The 18,837-nt window shown below is 40.8% G+C and overlaps 1 protein-coding gene across 2 annotated transcripts in view; it reads left to right on the top strand.

Moving 5' to 3' along the window:
* Positions 1–13,153, top strand: part of LOC307123816 (adhesion G protein-coupled receptor E5-like) — a 39,001-nt gene extending 25,848 nt beyond the window's left edge. For both annotated transcript variants that reach the window (XM_079812535.1, XM_079812534.1), the window contains 8 exons: positions 1,384–1,554; positions 1,650–1,844; positions 1,940–2,157; positions 2,245–2,397; positions 3,728–3,899; positions 4,051–4,146; positions 9,605–11,515; positions 12,406–13,153. In XM_079812535.1, coding sequence (XP_079668661.1) covers positions 1,384–1,554; positions 1,650–1,844; positions 1,940–2,157; positions 2,245–2,397; positions 3,728–3,899; positions 4,051–4,146; positions 9,605–9,649 — 1,050 coding nt within the window. In that variant the 3' untranslated portion in view covers positions 9,650–11,515; positions 12,406–13,153. The remainder of the gene's footprint in view (positions 1–1,383; positions 1,555–1,649; positions 1,845–1,939; positions 2,158–2,244; positions 2,398–3,727; positions 3,900–4,050; positions 4,147–9,604; positions 11,516–12,405) is intronic.
* Positions 13,154–18,837: the final 5,684 nt, after the last annotated feature.

Below are 18,837 nucleotides of genomic sequence, written 5' to 3'. Positions count from 1 at the left end.
CTGATGATCTCTGTTAGTGGGTGGGATATATTAGACAGCAAGTGAACATTTTGTCCTCAGAGTTGATGTGTTAGAAGCAGGAAAAATGGGCAAGTGTAAGGATTTGAGCGAGTTTGACAAGGGCCAGATTGTGATGGGTCAGAGCATCTCCAAAACTGCAGCTCTTGTGGGGTGTTCCCGATCTGCAGTGGTCAGTCTCTATCAAAAGTGCTCAGAGGAAGGACCAGTGGAGAACCGGCCACAGGGTCATGAAGGACCAGTGGAGAACCGGCCACAGGGTCATGAAGGACCAGTGGAGAACCGTCCACAGGGTCATGAAGGACCAGTGGAGAACCGGCCACAGGGTCATGGAGGACCAGTGGAGAACCGGCCACAGGGTCATGAAGGACCAGTGGAGAACCGGCCACAGGGTCATGGAGAACCGGCCACAGGGTCATGAAGGACCAGTGGAGAATCGGCCACAGGGTCATGAAGTACCAGTGGAGAACCGGCCACAGGGTCATGAAGGACCAGTAGAGAACCGGCCACAGGGTCATGGAGGACCAGTAGAGAACCGGCCACAGGGTCATGAAGGACCAGTGGAGAACCGGCCACAGGGTCATGAAGGACCAGTGGAGAACCGGCCACAGGGTCATGGAGAACCGGCCACAGGGTCATGAAGGACCAGTAGAGAACCGGCCACAGGGTCATGAAGGACCAGTAGAGAACCGGCCACAGGGTCATGAAGGACCAGTGGAGAACCGGCCACAGGGTCATGGAGGACCAGTGGAGAACCGGCCACAGGGTCATGAAGGACCAGTGGAGAACCGGCCACAGGGTTATGGAGGACCAGTGGAGAACCGGCCACAGGGTCATGAAGGACCAGTGGAGAACCGGCCACAGGGTCATGAAGGACCAGTGGAGAACCGGCCACAGGGTCATGGAGGACCAGTGGAGAACCGGCCACAGGGTCATGGAGGACCAGTGGAGAACCGGCCACAGGGTCATGGAGGACCAGTGGAGAACCGGCCACAGGGTCATGGAGGACCAGTGGAGAACCGGCCACAGGTTCATGGGCGGCCGAGGCTCATTGATGCACTGGATGCTTTTCTGAATGAACAAGACTAAATGTTTGGATGTCTTGTCACACTTGTAAATAAACACAAACACGCAGACAGAGGGAGATGTTAGAGACAGATGTTTCTAAAAACGGTCAGTAGATCAAAAAATGTAATGGGTTTAAATAGACTAGCAATTGATTATCATGGTCTTTGTTTCTGTTTGAGCTAGTTATAAAGATAGGAACACCATCATCCCATCAGCTGCTCATGCGGATAATCAGACGTTCATGTCTTTTTTTCCTTTTCTGAACCGTCAATCATTCTCTTCTTCTCACTTCTTCAGGAGAGGGCGGAGTCTGAGGACATGGCTTACACGTGTGTGTTCTGGAATGATGCTGAGGGGGCGTGGTCTGGGCGTGGCTGTAAGAGGGTGTGGTCTAACAGCACTCATACAGAGTGTTCCTGCTCTCATCTCAGTAGTTTCGCTGTGCTCATGGCCCTTTATCCCATAAAGGTACATATGTGAACCAAAAAAAACTGAGATTTCACCTATTTAATTCAGATTTTAGATTAATTGATGCTGATTTTTTCCCTCTTCCTCTCCTTCAGGACTCGTTTGAGTTGGTGTTGATCACGCGTGTGGGTTTAGTTCTGTCTCTGGTCTGTTTATTCCTCTGTATCCTGACGTTCCAGTTCTGCCGCTCAATCCAAGGAACCCGAAACAGCATTCATCTTCATCTGAGCGTGTGCCTCTTCATCGCAGACCTCGTCTTCCTCTGTGGGATCTCCAGCACTCACAACAAGGTGTGTGTCTTATATCTTCTGTACATGGGAGCTTTGAAGTCTAAAAGGTCGAGAATCACGAGCAATTACGTGTGTTTTCTGTGGGTTCGTCTCAGGTGGCATGTGGGATCGTGGCCGGGCTGCTTCACTTCTTCTTCTTGTCTGCGTTCTGCTGGATGTTGCTGGAGGGCGTTCAGCTCTACCGGATGGTTGTGCTGGTGTTTCACACCACATTAAAACATCTCTACATGTATGCGGTGGGATACGGAGTCCCTCTCGTCATCGTCATCATCTCTGCCATCTCTTATTCGCAGGGATACGGCACCGATCGCCAGTGAGCGCTGTTTGTGCATTTATAGCATTCATGTGAGCGATTGCTTTCCAGCTGTTTTGATGGTTATTTTATGTGTTTGTGCTCCAGCTGTTGGCTCTCTCTTGAATTTGTGTGGAGCTTCTTCGCGCCCGTCTGCATCATCGTCGTCCTCAACAGCTTTGTTTTCATCATCACCGTGTGGAAACTGGCCGAAAAGTTATCCAGCCTCAACCCGGACCTCTCACAACTCCGCAACCTCAGGTCTGTGAGTTTTTTTCTTAAAGGGATTTACTCACCCTCATGTCGTTCCAAACGACAATGGACGACTATTCACCCAAGGCTCAAAACATTCATAAAGAGATCAGAGGTAAAACTCTTATGGGTTTGGAAAGACATGAGGGTGAGTAAATGATGACAGAATTTTAACTTTTGGGTGGACGATCTCTTTAAAGGGGGACCTATTATGCAAAATCCACTTGAACACAGATGTGTGTCCTCAGTGTGTGTAAACAACCAGCCTATAATGGTAAAAATCCACCCAATACTTTTTTATAATTCCCATCAATCATTATCAATCTCTCATAACGCGCCGTTTCAAACATCATACGTGAAGCCCCGCCCATGACTGTTGATGATTGGCTCTTTTATCATAGACACACCCCTGAGTGAGAAACACAGAGACGCCATTTCTGTTCACTCGCTGTATCAGCGCTCGAGTATTACAATGTGTGCGCCAAGAACATTACAAATGTTCTGTTGTTGATGTAAAAATGAACATACGAGTCTCCATAGACTCCCGGCATCAGAGCCACTGAGAGCCAGAGTTCATTTTTAAAGGAAATGTGTCGAAGAATGACAATAAAATGTTATATATTTGCGCAAATCATTTACACATGACTGGTTCAGCAACGAGGGTCAGTACAACGTTGCGAAAAAGTTGTTTCTGAAGGATGGGTCAATACCAACACTTCATGCCCTAACTTCATATCCAGAACAAGTGAGGGCGCAGGAATGTTTTTGTACATTTCCTTTCTGAGTGACCTGAACGCTGTGCTAATATGGCTAAAGTTACCATAGCTCTAGTCTCTGTGAATACTCAGAGACTGTGTCGTTAGTTTTATCCTGAAAACGCTCACCTCATCATAAACGTACATTTATTATGCATACCCCTATTAACTATGTACGTCAGGTAACGAACGTTACATAAATGATCCACTAAGCATTCAGTGTGAAAGTGTCGAGCTCATCCTGAGTCGCTCATCTGTGTCGACTCCGGCTCAAACATGTACGGCTGCCCCACAACTGCTTATTTCTGACATTTTGTCTGAGTGAGATTGGCCTGTTTTGTTGTTGATGGAGTATTCAAAGCTCGTGTAAAGGATCGGGGAGCAGCAGCTGCATTTAAAGGGACACACCCAAATAGGGGCAAATTTGACAAGCTTTAGTAAATGATCTGTGGGGTATTTTGAGCTGAAACTTCACACACACATTCTGGGGACACCAGAGATTTATATCTTGTGAAAAGGGCCATAATATGTCCCCTTTAAGCCCAAAAAAGATTTGGTTCTGATCCATTCCTGGTGACTTTCAGGGGTTTCACGGTGACTGCTATGGCTCAGTTGTGTGTTCTTGGAGGGATGTGGGTTTTCGGCTGCTTCCTCTTCCAGGAGAACGGGACTGAAGTCATGTTGTACCTCTTCACCATCCTCAACAGCCTCCAGGGGGCGCTCATCTTCTTCATGCACTGCCTGTTGTCCAAAGCGGTACTTATACACACACACACAAACCACGCACATGCACCAAAAAGAAAAAAACACAGTACGGTCTGGATTCAAACTAAATTTGAGTCAAACAGACTTTGACTGTATTCTGGCCATCAGTGTGTTTTAACGTGTTTTGTGTCGCCCCCTTCAGGTCAGAGAGGAGTACCGCAAGCTGATTAGTAGGATCTGCTCACACAAGGAGAAGAAATATTCAGAGTTCAGCACCAATCAGTCCAGCAACAGTCAGGTAAATTTGCATCATCGTTGAATTAGACACTTTGTAAAGGTTAGGAAAATGTTAAGATAAAACATTCTCGAATGTTTGCTGATGCACCATAATTTCGGCTGAAATGGTGGCGTTTAATTATCGCTTCTCTGATGGCATGTTTTGACTGTGTCAGTGTCTATTTCACACACGCAACGTGGATAAACTACAACAGTTGTCTGGATGCTAGTGCTGGATTAACAATATTGATTTATCGTTTTTAATCGATACTAATATAGATTCTTAAATCTCACAATCAATCTTATATCCAATACCGATAACTCTTTATATTTGAAAGGCGATAACCGATATATTGGCCGATTAAACCTCACCATTAAAAGCCATGTCCCAAACACACAATCATTATGTTCTCATTATAATTTTATGTAGCCCATATGACAGACTTGCTGCACATGTTGCACTGAGCCATATTTTCCCTTTTTTTGAAGTGATTTCAATCATATTTCAAGCAATTTGGCTAAATTTACTTATCGGGCCAATATCAATAACATTAAAAACTATAGCTGCGAGCAGCATTTATCGGGGTTCAAGCGGTTTAAGGCCTTTAAGCACAGCCATAAAACGATATTATGTTTTATTTAGCAAGCCTGTTACCATCTCAAATAGATGGAAATTACCATTTACAGCCAATACAGGCAAGTTTACATAGGAAATATATGGATTTACAATTATAGCCCTACCTATGGTCCGATCTCCATGAAAGTTTGCATGCTTGTTTAGAATCATGTGTCGCGTGTTCTCACATAAGTTTTTCGAGTTTTCGTTCTGGAATGATTCTGGGATTTTCTAAATGACCCAGCTACAGCTATCAAATTTTTTTTTGATAAATATTGATCTAGAGAGTCATGAGTTACAGCCATTTTAGTGAAAGTAACTCCTCCCATTTCAAACGTTTTGGCGGCCCTTAGGCACCGTTAACGGAAATTTCGAATAACTATTGACAATCAGACTCCAGAGAATCTAGCGACACTGGTTTGGTTCGCTGAAGTATTGAGTTCTAGGTCTTAAATAATTTTAAACGGGTCTTAATTTTCCTACGTCCATGTAACGCTACCTCTTGCTCATTGAAATGCTCCCGCAGTGTTTTAGGGAGAGTGTGTGTGTGTGTGTTGTAGTTTGTTTTTTCGCTAATGAGAGACCAACATGCATCTTATATTGCAGCCAATCAGCTTTCGTGTTATTGGCACGGGTCTCTTTCGGATTGTACCACAGACACATCGAACGGATTTTATTCTTCAGCTTCAGTTCTCCATTTCTTCCAGTTCCGCGATCATGAAAGCGAAGGCGAATCTTTCTTACCTGCCATCTCGCATAATGACCAAATAAAAGTATGATATGCCCGATAGCACAAAAAAAAGAGTTTAAAAAGCGATGTAAACCCTGAACTCATTCGCTACTGACACACAGACCGATCTCAGACTGGCCGCGGATTCTGTACACGCGTTTGCCGCCTTTCAGCGCTCGCGCAAGTGTACTATCGAATCTAGGCGCATTACTGTAGGTCTTAAAGTGAAAGCCACCCAATATAGCCTAGCCTATACCCCCTCCTGCACAGTAAAATCCCCAGTGTTAAATTAACACTGCTCAGAGAACATATGGTCCCATTCTACAGAGTGTTAAAGTAACACTGAATCAGTGTTAAAGTTAATGAGATAATTAAGAGATTAATTAAGTGATGATTGGCCATTAGTGATGAACACCTGATGATAATGAGTAGAATCACTGAAGGAAAGAGAAAAAGAAAAACACAAGAACTACGACTGACTATTAAAAAGACATTAAATCTCTGAAGATCTCAGCAGAGGAGGATTAAACAACTCCACAAACAGCATTACCAGCTTCACACATTACTAACCAGACTGACTTTATTTCTGTCAGACGTCTCTTATTGAGAATTAACAGATTTTTTGTTTGATTTTGTTTTGAAAATTGTTTTTAATTTGACCATCATGGTGATCAGTGTTTTCTTTAGTTGGGCAGTTTGATGACTTTTTAACATTAGTGTTTCTCTGGCTGCTGTAACAGAGTTTGTTATGGCAAGAAAAGCAAGAGTAAACACAATCAGATACTGTTTGCTGCACGATGATGAGAATATGATCATTGTATAGTGATTTAATTCATCGATTTTATTACTGAGTATGAGCAATATACTATTAACTTTTTTTTATTGTGATTCTAGAAAAGATCCAACACGGTTTTTAATCAGAAAAGCTGAATAAGTTTTGAAATAGATTGTCACTTCTAACTCCTTCGAGATTAACTCACACGCATACATCAAGAATCTGCCTATGAATCTCAACAATGGTGACATGCTTCATGCCACAATGCATTCTGGGAGCCATAGATGAGTTTTGCGTGATGCACCCAGAATGCATTGCGGCATGTCACCATTGTTGAGTTTCATAGGCTAATTCTTGATGTCTATGTGTGAGTAAAACTCGCAGGAGTGAGAAGTGCTTATTGTGTGATGTGTTATTAAACCGCAGTACAAAACTTATGTAAACATTTTTTGATAATCGTTTAGTTTATCTGATGAAAACATTGCTGGATCTTCTGCCTTAGAGTAACAAGGCTATTATAATCAATGACTCTTAGGAGATCAGCAAATAAGGCCATTATATGATGATAACAACTGTATCATCAACAACAAGAATCAAGTTTCTCTTGCCGTTCTCACCGTAAGGAACAGTTACAGGAGCCAGAGAAAAACTTATGTTAACAAGTCAAGGGTCAAGAGCCCAACTAAAGCAAACACTGATCACTATAATGGTAACTTCAAACAACTTTTATTTTCAATAAAACATCAACATCTAAACCTCAATAAGAGCTTCTGTAGACTTCTGACAGAAATCAAGTAAATTTGGTTAGTAATGTGTGAAGCTGGTAATGCTGTTTGTGGAGTTGTTTAATCCTCCTCTGCTGAGATCTTCAGAGATTTAATGTCTTTTTAATAGTCAGTCGTAGTTCTTGTGTTTTTCTTTTTCTCTTTCCTTCAGTGATTCTACTCATTATCATCAGGTGTTCATCACTAATGGCCAATCATCACTTAATTAATCTCTCAATTATCTCATTAACTTTAACACTGATTCAGTGTTACTTTAACACTCTGTAGAGTGGGACCATATGTGCTCTGAGCAGTGTTAATTTAACACTGGGGATTTTACTGTGTGCCTGTGTCGTTAATATTAATCAAACAACAACGGGGAAAACAAACAGTAGCCTCCCTAAACTTAAAGCACTGTTTGTATCTGTATATTTAAGTTGTATTTATTTGTCCTATTGTCAAACAAGATTCATGAATTTTGTTTGTTTCATTGCCATGTATGACTATTGTGCATCTAACATAATGATATGGTAAATGTGGCATCCTAATTATGAAAAAAAAAAAAAAAACGCACATTTCTGAAAATGACCACCACAAAATCAGTCTTTTTGATCTCACAAAGATGTATATATACACACACACACACACACACACACACACTACCGGTCAAAAGTTTGAGAACGGTAAGATTTTTCAAATGTTTTTAAAGAAGTCTCTTCTGCTCACCAAGGCTGCATTTATTTGATCCAAAATACAGCAAAAACAGTATTGTTGTGATTTTTTTTTTTTTTACAATTTTAAAGAACTATTTTACATTTCAATATATTTTAAAATGCAATTTATTTCTGTATTTCAGCATCATTACTCCAGACTTTAGAGTCACATAATCCTTCAGAAATCTTTTTTTTTTTACTGTCTATTTCAGATAAATGCTGTTCTTTAGAACTTTCTATCCATCAAAGAATCCTAAAAAAAAAATGTTTTACACAACTGTGTTCAACACTGATAATAATCATAAATGTTTGTTGATCATCAGATCCTCATTTCAGAATGAGTAGTGAAGGATCATGTGACACTGAAGACTGGAGTAATGATGATAAATTCAGCTTTGATCACAGGAATAAATGACACTTTACTATATATTCACATAGAGAACAGTCACAACACAACTGTCACAATATTACAGCTTTTTTGTATTTTTAATAACATAAATGCAGCCTTGGTGAGCAGAAGAGACTTCTGTAAAAACATTTAAAAATCTTACCGTTCTCAAACTTTTGACCGGTAGTGTGTTTGTATATTAATCCTGATGGGATTGAGCTATGAGGAAGTGCAAGTTTACTAATACTTTGTTCAATTTGAATAAATTAATTTGCTTTGCAAGTAATTTTGTGATTCTGCATTTCCTTTTTGTACGTTTTTTTTTTTTAATTGCGTGATATAGGTCTTAAATTTAATTCATAATGGTCTTGAAAAGGTCTTAAAAAGTCTTCAATTTGACTTGGTGAAACCTGCAGATACCCTGAACTCCACAAATGCAAGATAATTTTTTTGAAATAGGCGCTCTCTTTATAAATAAACCACAATTTTTTTGAAATAGGCGCTCTCTTTATAAATAAACCACAAATTTGTGCTTTAAACAACTACATTCTCACCTGAAAAAGTCTTAAAACTACATTTTGTGACACAATAGTGGTATTTTTAAATTATGCAGGGTTTCTCATCACGTCACTTTACCACGTGACCACAGCGAGCAGGCTCCTGATTGGTTAATGCGGCGCAAATTGACAGCAAAGTTCACATTTTTCAACTCGGGCGTCAGACGCGAATTCGCTTCAAACGCATGAATGCACCAAAAGCACCAATCGCGCGTATCACGCAAAACGCTCAATTTGCGTCAAATTCGCGTAATTCGGGCGAACTGGACTTGCGAATGAGGCGGAATAACTTCCATCGCGCCGTGCGAAACATGTCTATTCATTGACTTAACATTGAAATCACTCGCTACTGACACTCTATTCGCGTTTGGTGTGAACACAGCATTAGAGGAGAATGCTGATCCTTTTTGGAAATTTAACAATTACAATAGAGTTTCAGCGCTATGCTCTTGAACCCCTAATAAACATATATCGGCTGATACTGATATGGTATATATCGTGCATCCCTAAACGTTTATCTGTAGCGCGAACATCTCAGCTTTCGAATTCTTTCAATTTTATCATGACATTCAAATAATAAATGTAATTTTGGCGCATGTTGATGTGTGGTGACCGATGGCTGTGATGGCACATGATCTGATCGTCTCTTCCTTTTTACTACTAGTTATAGCATCAAATAAACATGAATGAACATCAGAAGGGATGTTGAAAGATACAGCACAACTAACCAAAATTAATATCTCATGTAATCGCTCAATCAGTTTTTCAACCGTGGGAAGACGTCAATAAAACAGCTTGTAGACAAGTGTCACGTAACAATTCAATGTTCATGAACTCGTTAAGCAGTTAGAACAAATAACTCTAGAGAGGGGCATTTTATCAGTATATGTTGTGTGATTGTGGTTCTGCTTCTAAATGTGTCCTCTGACCTTTACAGCGACCTCTGCGGAGCGATCAGTCCACAGGAGAGTCAAAGATATAGAGCGGCTGTCGTGTCCAGGAGGATCTTTCTAAATGTTTGACCTTTAAAGGCACTTGGAAGCACATGGGACAGCTCTTGGACTGCTTTCTTTCTGTCTGTTAAGCAAGAATATTTCAGGTGTGGGCTCATCCCACTGGAGGCGGATTTGAAACACTTCAGCTGTTCTTTGTCGTGCCTTCAGTGGTAACGTCTCATGTTACATGCAAAAGGCAGCTTTCATTTGCTTATATAAGAAAGGTTGTTTGTGAACATATTTGAAGAGCTAGTTTCCAATCAAGAGGTAATTTTCTCTAAAACACCTCTGAAGCCTTAATCTATTATTAATCACAGATGCAGGTTTATGTGATCTGCACTTGCACGCCACTTTACGTCTTTAAGCTGTTGGGAAATTTGACCTCTATTTATGTGGGAAACAGGTGAGGTACTTTTAGATTCATGAAGCTAACCGAGCCGATGCTGCATTGCACAGAGCAAAGACTCATCCTCTTCAAAATCAAATACTAGTCCCGAAACTATAATATTATGAAGACCATAGAGATTTAAGCATGCATGTGCCTTAAATTAGTTGGTCCACAAGCACTAGCTCAGGCTGTTGTTTCACATTTGAAAGATAAACAGAAGAGACGCTAGCGTTGATGAGCGTTTCTGTGAGGGTGTTAGGGGATTCCCCCAACTCCTAAAGACTTTTTAATGGGTTATAACATCTGGATAAAAATAGTGGAGACAGAAAACATGACACATGCATTGACCGTCAGTGTTTGTGCATGCCATCAAGATTAGCATAATTTGAGACTGTGTTTGTGTCAAAACGAAAGTATACTTTGGGTTTTAGTGTTCCCATTTTAAGAAGATCGAGCTAATGCCTCTAAAGTTTTAAACCTCTTGCTTGTGCAACACAAATGTTGTTTGTTTTTGTAAGCTATATATTGTACATGTGTAATGATATTTCATAGAAACAAATGTTTTATTTTACATTTTCCACAACGGATATTTTGTATCATTTGAAAAAAAAGTTTTTACCTGTTATTTTTTTAAGTTGATTTGTCACAATCAATCCACTTGATTTCATATTGTAACATTTCTGTACGTGTCGTGTATTGCATTTCTGTGTCTGAATCTGTTCGGATTTGTAACAATCTGAGGGAATTAAGGGGCAACTTCATTCCCTAATGTGGTACTGCCATTTTTTAAAGTAAATATTTAATAATCGCTAAAAGAAGCTATGGCTGAGTCTTGTGTTCACATGATGTCAATATGACAAATATCCCATAATCATTCACTGTAATGTGCAGATCAGTGTGTGATATAAAATCAAAGTGTAAGTGTTTGCCACAGTACAACCCCCACACTTTTACACCTAGAGGTGTCATTTCTACCCAGTTAATATCTTACCCTACATGGTGACACAAATGCTCTGGAAGAACCGTGATGAAATGGGTTTATAATAATAATGTGTGAAAGGAAAGCCATGGCTCGCTCTTGATTAAATAAAATCCATCCAACAATGAAAAGAATGGTGCAACTGATTGGTTCTTGCAGAAGCTCAAAAGTGCTGTAAGTTGAGATGAGTAAGTAGGTCAAGTGCAGAATGAGTTTGTTTAAAGCAGGGGTTTTCAAACTGGTCCTCCAGTAGGTCCTAAGGGGTCCCCAGGAAATTTAAGAGAATAAAAAGACGAAGCAAATATGGATGAAGTTTCATTTCTAAATGTTTCTCTCCTTTCTTGCCGTATACATACAACAAGTATAGTCAATTTATTAAGTTTGGAAACAATATTTTGTATTTATAATGTAATAGATTTGTGTATTGACAGGTTTAGGCTGCCACCTTGTGGGTCATTATTGTAATGAAAGAGTTTGTGTTAAAGGGTTAGTTCACCCAAAAATGAAAATTCTGTCATTAATTACTCACCCTTATGTCGTTCGAGACCCGTAAGACCTCCGTTCATATTCGGAACACAAATGAAGATATTTTTGTTGAAAGCTGATGGCTGAGAAAGGCTTCATATAGGCCTCCATTGGCATTCAGTACACTTACACTCCCAAGACGGATAAAAGGCTCTCAAAACATCGTTACAAAGTCCATCTCACCACAGTGACTCGACAATAATCTTACGATGCGACGACAATAGTTTTTGTGCGCAAAACAAAATCAAAATAACACCTTTATCCAGCTTGTTATTGCCTTCCGTGTGTGCCTCCACGACGCATGCGCGAGAATATGACGTAGCGCCGGGGTTCGAGAATCCATGAAATGCGCAATCTAACCCCATTTTGAGCACTACGCCGAGACCTAAAGCACGATCAATGTAGAATCCAACAGCTGAGATACGCGCGTCTTCCTCTGATTGTAAACAAATCACTTCTGGGTCATCTGTCCGAACGCCGGATCTGCGTCATATTCTCGCGCATGCGTCGTGGAGGCACACACGGAAGGCAGTAACAAGTTGGAAAAAGGTGTTATTTTGATTTTGTTTGCGCACAAAAACTATTGTCGTCGCATTGTAAGATTATTGTAGAGACACTGTGGTGAGATGGACTTTGTAACGATGTTCTGAGTGCCTTTTATCCGTCTTGGGAGTGTAAGTGTACTGAATGCCAATAGAAGCCTATATGAAGCCTTTCTCAGCCATCAGCTTTCAACAAAAATATCTTCATTTGTGTTCCGAATATGAACGGAGGTCTTACGGGTCTCGAACGACGTGAGGGTGAGTAATTAATGACAGAATTTTCATTTTTGGGTGAACTAACCCTTTAAGTATTGTTTGGCAAACTATGATTGAGCCAATGCGGCAACTGTAGTTGGAGTCTGTTCACAGAATTAAGAAAGTAAAGACGTGTTGCAGTAGTTCTGCTGGTTTTGTTTTTGTCTCCAACACGATACACTACATATAATATCACACAATTTATCTAACAGTTTAAATGTTGTTGATTTTTTTCTTCTTCATATAAATAGATGGAATTTAGGACATAAAATTCATAAAATATGAATCGTATTTGGGGGGTCCTTGGCATCATAAAGTTTGAAAACCCCTGGTTTAAAGTGCTTTGTGCGTGACTTAGTTTGGAACTGTGCAAAGATCAATAAAAACCATGAGCCTCAGTAAAGCCGAAACACGGGAAGGAAGAAGGGCCGCCAGGAGCGTTGTTTTCATGCCCTTGTCCAGGCACAACAGAAGGGACTTGAGCTGTTCTGGAGCTGGATGGACCGGAAGAGTTTTGCATGTTTACATGAGATCAATAACACCATTAATATATACTTTAAAACTATATCAGACACTCTGCACATTAAAGTGAAGTTTGTAACTGCCACAAAAAAAAAACCTACATTGTTTCCATCCAAAGGATTTATTTCTTGTTTCCATCCAAAGGATTTATTTCTATCCAGTAAATATCTTGCCTTACATATTAGTGGCAAAAATGCTCTGGGAGGAGATCATATGTATAACAATTACATTCTGTGAAAGAACAACCAAGGCTCTGAAACTTGTCCCAAAGAAAACATCCAACAATAAAAAACGAAAACGAACCAAGTGTGTCTCACTTTTCTCTCTTTCGTGCATCCTTAAGAACATAAACACACAGCAAAAATTCCAGTGTTAAATTAACTCTCCTGGGAGTACATGTGAGACCACACTCAAGAGTGTTAAAGTGTTAAAATAAGAGTGTTAAAGTAACACTGAAGCAGTGTTAAAGTTAATGAGATAATTAAGTGATTAATTGAGTGATGATTGGCCATTAATGACGAACACCAGATGATAACAAGCAGAATCACCAAAGGAGAACACCACAATCCTTAAGTCACCATTAAGGTGATTAGTGTTTGATTTAGTTTGGATCTTGATCCTTGACATATAACACATTAGAATTTGTTTTGATTGCTTTAACAGCCTGGCAAGCAAAGAGTAAAAGATGATCAGGTGGTGTTGGTTAGATTTTGACATTTGTCATTGATTATAATATTATATCTGAGTTTCAATTACACCAGCCTTGTGATTCCAAGTGATAAAATCAAGCGTGTTCAATTCAATCCAAATGTTTTCTCTGAAGTAGTTCTGATAAAATAAAAAAAACATTTTCATAGACATCAAGAATCAGCCTGAGAATCTCAACAGTGGTGACCATCAAAAAGCATGTTGCAGTGCATTCTGGGAGCCATCAATCAAAATTCTTCCATGGCTCCCATCATTTTTTGCTGCATGAATAAATTTTGAGCTTTACGAGCTGTATGTCATCATTGTTGAGATTCCTACACTGATTCTTGATTTCCGTGTGCTAAATTTATTTTAGCAGAACAACTTCTAAGAACTCCTTAAAATTATATTGAAAATGCTGAATTTTATGTCGTAATCAACAAGATAAACCCAACTCAGAGACTAGGCTCTAAATGAAGATAGAGATTCAGGTCAAGTAATGACGATGTCAAAACATAACCAACACCAAGTAATCAGCGTTTGTCATTGCTTGTCTGGCTGTTACAGCACCAAACAAAATATAATATTAAAAAGTCAAGGGTCAAGATCAAAATAAAGCAAACACTATTCACCACAATGGTGACTGAAAATTTTTATTTTTCTCATTTGGTGATTCTGCTTTTTATCATCAGGTATCTTCAATAATGACCAATCATCACTCAATGAATCAGTTAATTATCTCATTAACTTTAACACTGCTTCAGTGTTACTTTAACACTCTTATTTTAACACTTTAACACTCTTGAGTGTGGTCTCACATATACTCCCAGGAGAGTTCATTTATCTCTTGAGTTTTTGCTGTGCACGTTTAACAACGTCATGCAATACTATATTATTTTTAATAGAACTAGTTGTCAACCAATCATTGTCCTGCTCTGTCAGACACTGCCATCACAGCATTGACTCCATCCAAGCTCAATGTGACACTGCCCCCTACTGGCAGAAAGAGCTCAATGTTAAGAATGTTTCAGGATGAAAAACACTATGATGATTTCAAGGCAATGATTTCTTTTGCGTGTTTCTTCTTGTGGGTCTGAAAACACATTCTAAGCGAATCTCCCACCGCAGATGGAGCAGCGGTAAGGTTTCTCTCCTGTATGAACTCTTTCATGAGTCTTCAGGACGTTTGATCTCTCATGTGAACTCTCAGATGAACTTTGAACAAATAGCAGTCTGAGCACAGGTACAGTTTCTCTCCGGTGTGAATCCTCTCATGGAATAACAGGGAACTATGGAATCCTTTATCACAGTGTTCACACCGATATGGTTTCTTCTCAAGAGTGCAATTTTTGGTGTCGCCTTAGAGAACGTAAATCCTTAAATGTTTTCCCACATTCCCTGCACTGGTACGGTCTCTCATTGGTATGAACACACACATGACTCTTCAGATGGGATTTGCGATTGAAGCTTTTCTCACAGTGAGGGCACTTGAACGGCCTTTCGCCCGTGTGGATTCGTGCATGAATATCAAGATTCCATTTGGTGCGGAAATACTTGTCACACTCGCCGCAGTGGAAAGACTTTTCGCCCGTGTGGATTTTCTTATGAGCATCAAAATTCCCTTTGGTCCGGAAATACTTGTCACACTCGCCGCAGTAGAAAGACTTTTCGCCCGTGTGGATTCGTGCATGAATATCAAGATTCCCTTTGGTCCGGAAACACTTGTCACACTCGCCGCAGTGGAAAGACTTTTCGCCCATGTGGATTCGCTTATGAATATCAAGATTCCCTTTGGTCCGGAAACACTTATCACACTCGCCGCAGTGGAAAGACTTTTCGCCCGTGTGGATTCGTGCATGAATATCCAGATTCCCTTTGGTCCGGAAACACTTGTCACACTCGCCGCAGTGGAAAGACTTTTCGCCCATGTGGATTCGCTTATGAATATCAAGATTCCCTTTGGTCCGGAAATACTTGTCGCACTCGCCGCAGTGGAAAGACTTTTCGCCCATGTGGATTCGCTTATGAATATCAAGATTCCCTTTGGTGCTGAAATACTTGTCACACTCGCCGCAGTGGAAAGACTTTTCTCCCGTGTGCATCTTCATGTGAGCTCTCATATTAGAAGGAGTGATGAAAAAATCCTTACCGCACTGTTCGCAGTGAAACTGCTTCTTCAAGCTGTGCTCTTTTGAATGAAGTTTCCTCTCTTCTGAGTTAGGAAAGCTGATGTCGCATATCTTGCAGGTGAAGTCTTTCTGTTCTATGTGTCTTCTCTCATGTCTCGCTAAGTTTCTCTTTGAGCTCAATGTTTTCCCGCAGGTGACGCAGGAAAATCTCTTGTCCGTCGGCTGATCTTTAGATGTTGAGGTCGTTTCACCCTCTCCATCAGAAGATGAATGTCTACTCTCATCTGAAAGGAACAAAATAGTAATAAAAGTTTGAAATTTAAAAATGTGTTGTAATGGTGTACAATTCATGTATCATACATAGATTCTGTAATATCTGTCTTATTAGGCAAACTTCTAGGGATGAATGATTAATACAATTAAAATTGCAATATGGTGTGGTGTGGTTATCAATTTGCAAAGGCTGTAAGTTAATTAAAAAAACTCATGCCAAAAATGCATTTGGAAAATAATTTTGTGATTAGATTTTTCCCACTAAATTTTCCTGCCTTACCATTTTAATATACTTGCTACTACATTTGCCACTATCTTTGCTAGAAATGTTATGTTCCCCGAACGTCGCCGCTGGTGTCAAGGATGTTCCCAGAGCGTTCTGAGACAGACATGATGTGGAGTTCTTTAAAGCTTTGGGGGACGTTATTTGGCAGACCTTCAGAGAACATTCACACAGCAAAATCTCCAGAGTTAAATGAACTGTGCTCAGAGTACATATGGTCCCACTCTACAGAGTGTTAAAGTTACTCTGAATCAGTGTTAAAGTTGAGATAATTAAGCGATGATTGAACATTAGTGATGAACAGAATCACTGAAGAAAAGAGAAACACAAGAACAACTGACTTCAGACACCGCCTTAGATGAAATCAAATGAAGATAAAAGAAGACATTAAATCTCTGAAGATCTCAGCAGAGGAGAATTAAACAACTCCACAAACAGCATTACCAGCTTCACACATTACTAACCAGACTGACTTGATTTCTGTCAGACGTCTACAGAAGCTCTTATTGAGAATTAACAGAGGTTTAGATCTTTTATTGAAAATGTTTGGTCACCATTATGGTGATCAATGTTGGCTTTAGTTGGGCAGTTTGATTCTTGTGTGAGTTTGTAGTCTTTGTAACAGTGTTTACCAAAACACATCATTTGTTACAAAGGAAGCCAGAAACAAAGATAACAAAATAACCTGATTTTCATCATCATAAAAGAGAATAATTCACTAATCTTATCACTGACCAAAAGTGGCTATTGCAACAGATCATTCATTTATCATTCATTTATCTCCTCAACCACCACCGATGTGCAGCACCACCTGGATGATGTGACGACAGCCATATTGTGCCAGAACGCCCATCACACACCAGCTTATGGTGGAGAGGAGACAGAGTGATGAAACCAATCAGTATATGGTTATGGGGATGATTAGGAGGCCATGATGGACAGAGGCCAATGCGCAAATTTGGCCAGGATTAGGGCTGGGCGATAAAACGATAACGATATGTATCGCGATAGACACGTACACAATATCAATAAAAATGCGTTCGATAAAACATCCGAAAAAAATATTTTCTTCGTCTGAAGAAACGAGTTTGTTGAGCAAGTTTGTTTGCATGAACAAAGGACCTCACTCTCTGGTAACCAAGCAACGTAGGGAGTGACACGCCATATCGTTGTCTCGTGTTGGATTCTTCAGTAACAGAACCGGCATGGAGGGATTGAGGAAGGAAGTGTCACGGGGGGGTCGGGGCGGGCCCTCGCATGACCCCCGGCCGTCACCCCCCCCAACTCTCGCCTTGCACACCACTGTGAGGAGCTGCACCGTAGGACACAAATGGTCGAGACAACGAGGGCAAGTGATACAAATTCTTTATTTAGATACCCCAACACTTAAAAACGTCTCTTTAAGAAAACTTCTGGGGTGTCGTTACCGGCTCTTCACTGGACTCAGACAGGGATCAGAGTACGTATACTTCACGGCTTTGGCCAGCTTTCGGTTCACAGCTTTAGCAGGCTTGTCGCTGGGCTCGGGCAAGGAGAGACGTTTATTTCACAGCGTTGACAGGTTCTTTACTAGACTCAGGCAGAGAAAGACGTTTACTTCACAGCTTTAGCAGGCTCTCTACTAGACTCAGACAGTGAAAAAGGTATGGATACTTAACGGCTTGACCAGCTCTTTACTCACAGCTTTAGCAGGCTCTTCACTGGACTCGGGTAGAGAGGAGGAACATGGATACTTCACGGCTTTAGCGGTTCTTTACTCACAGCTTTAGCAGGCTCTTCAAGCTTTAGCAGGCTCTTCACTGGACTCGGGCAGAGAGGAGGAACATGGATACTTCACGGCTTTAGCGGTTCTTTACTCACAGCTTTAGCAGGCTCTTCAAGCTTTAGCAGGCTCTTCACTGGACTCGGGCAGAGAGGAGGAACATGGATACTTCACGGCTTTAGCGGTTCTTTACTCACAGCTTTAGCAGGCTCTTCAAACTTTAGCAGGCTCTTCACTGGACTCAGGCAGAGAGAAGACACGTATACTTCACAGCTTTTAGCAGGCTCTTCACTGGACTCGTTCACGGCTTTAACGGTTCATCACTGGACTCAAGCAGAAAGAGGTGTCTATACTTCACAGCTTTTAGCAGGCTCTTTACTCACAGCTTGTAGCAGGCCCCTCACTGAACTCCGACAGAAAGGAAGGCACGCACACTTCGCTGCCTTTAGCAGGCTCTTCACTCACAGCTTGTAGCAGGCCCTTCACTGGACTCAGACAGGAAGAAGATACGAATACTTCACGGCTTTTAGCATTTCCTGCCACTGGACTCAACAGGGAGAGAGGTGAGCATTTTCAACCACACCAACGGGCTTTTACAGCTTTTAGTATGTCCTGCAACTGGGTTCAAACAGAGAGAAGATGAGTATTTTCAACCACATCAACGGGCTTTCACAGCGCTTAACACTTCCTGCAACTTGATGCAAAACAGGGAGAGAGGGGGGTATTTTCGACCAAATCAACGGGCTTTCACAGCTTTTAGCATTTTTCCCACAGCTGGATTCAACGAAGAGAGAGATGAGTATTTGCAATTACATTCACGGGCTTTCACA

Source organism: Gobio gobio (assembly GCF_949357685.1).
Source record: "Gobio gobio genome assembly, chromosome: 3".
NCBI classification, from domain to species: domain Eukaryota; kingdom Metazoa; phylum Chordata; class Actinopteri; order Cypriniformes; family Gobionidae; genus Gobio; species Gobio gobio.
Note: the sequence above shows the minus strand (reverse complement) of the source record. Positions and strands in the feature narration are given on the sequence as shown.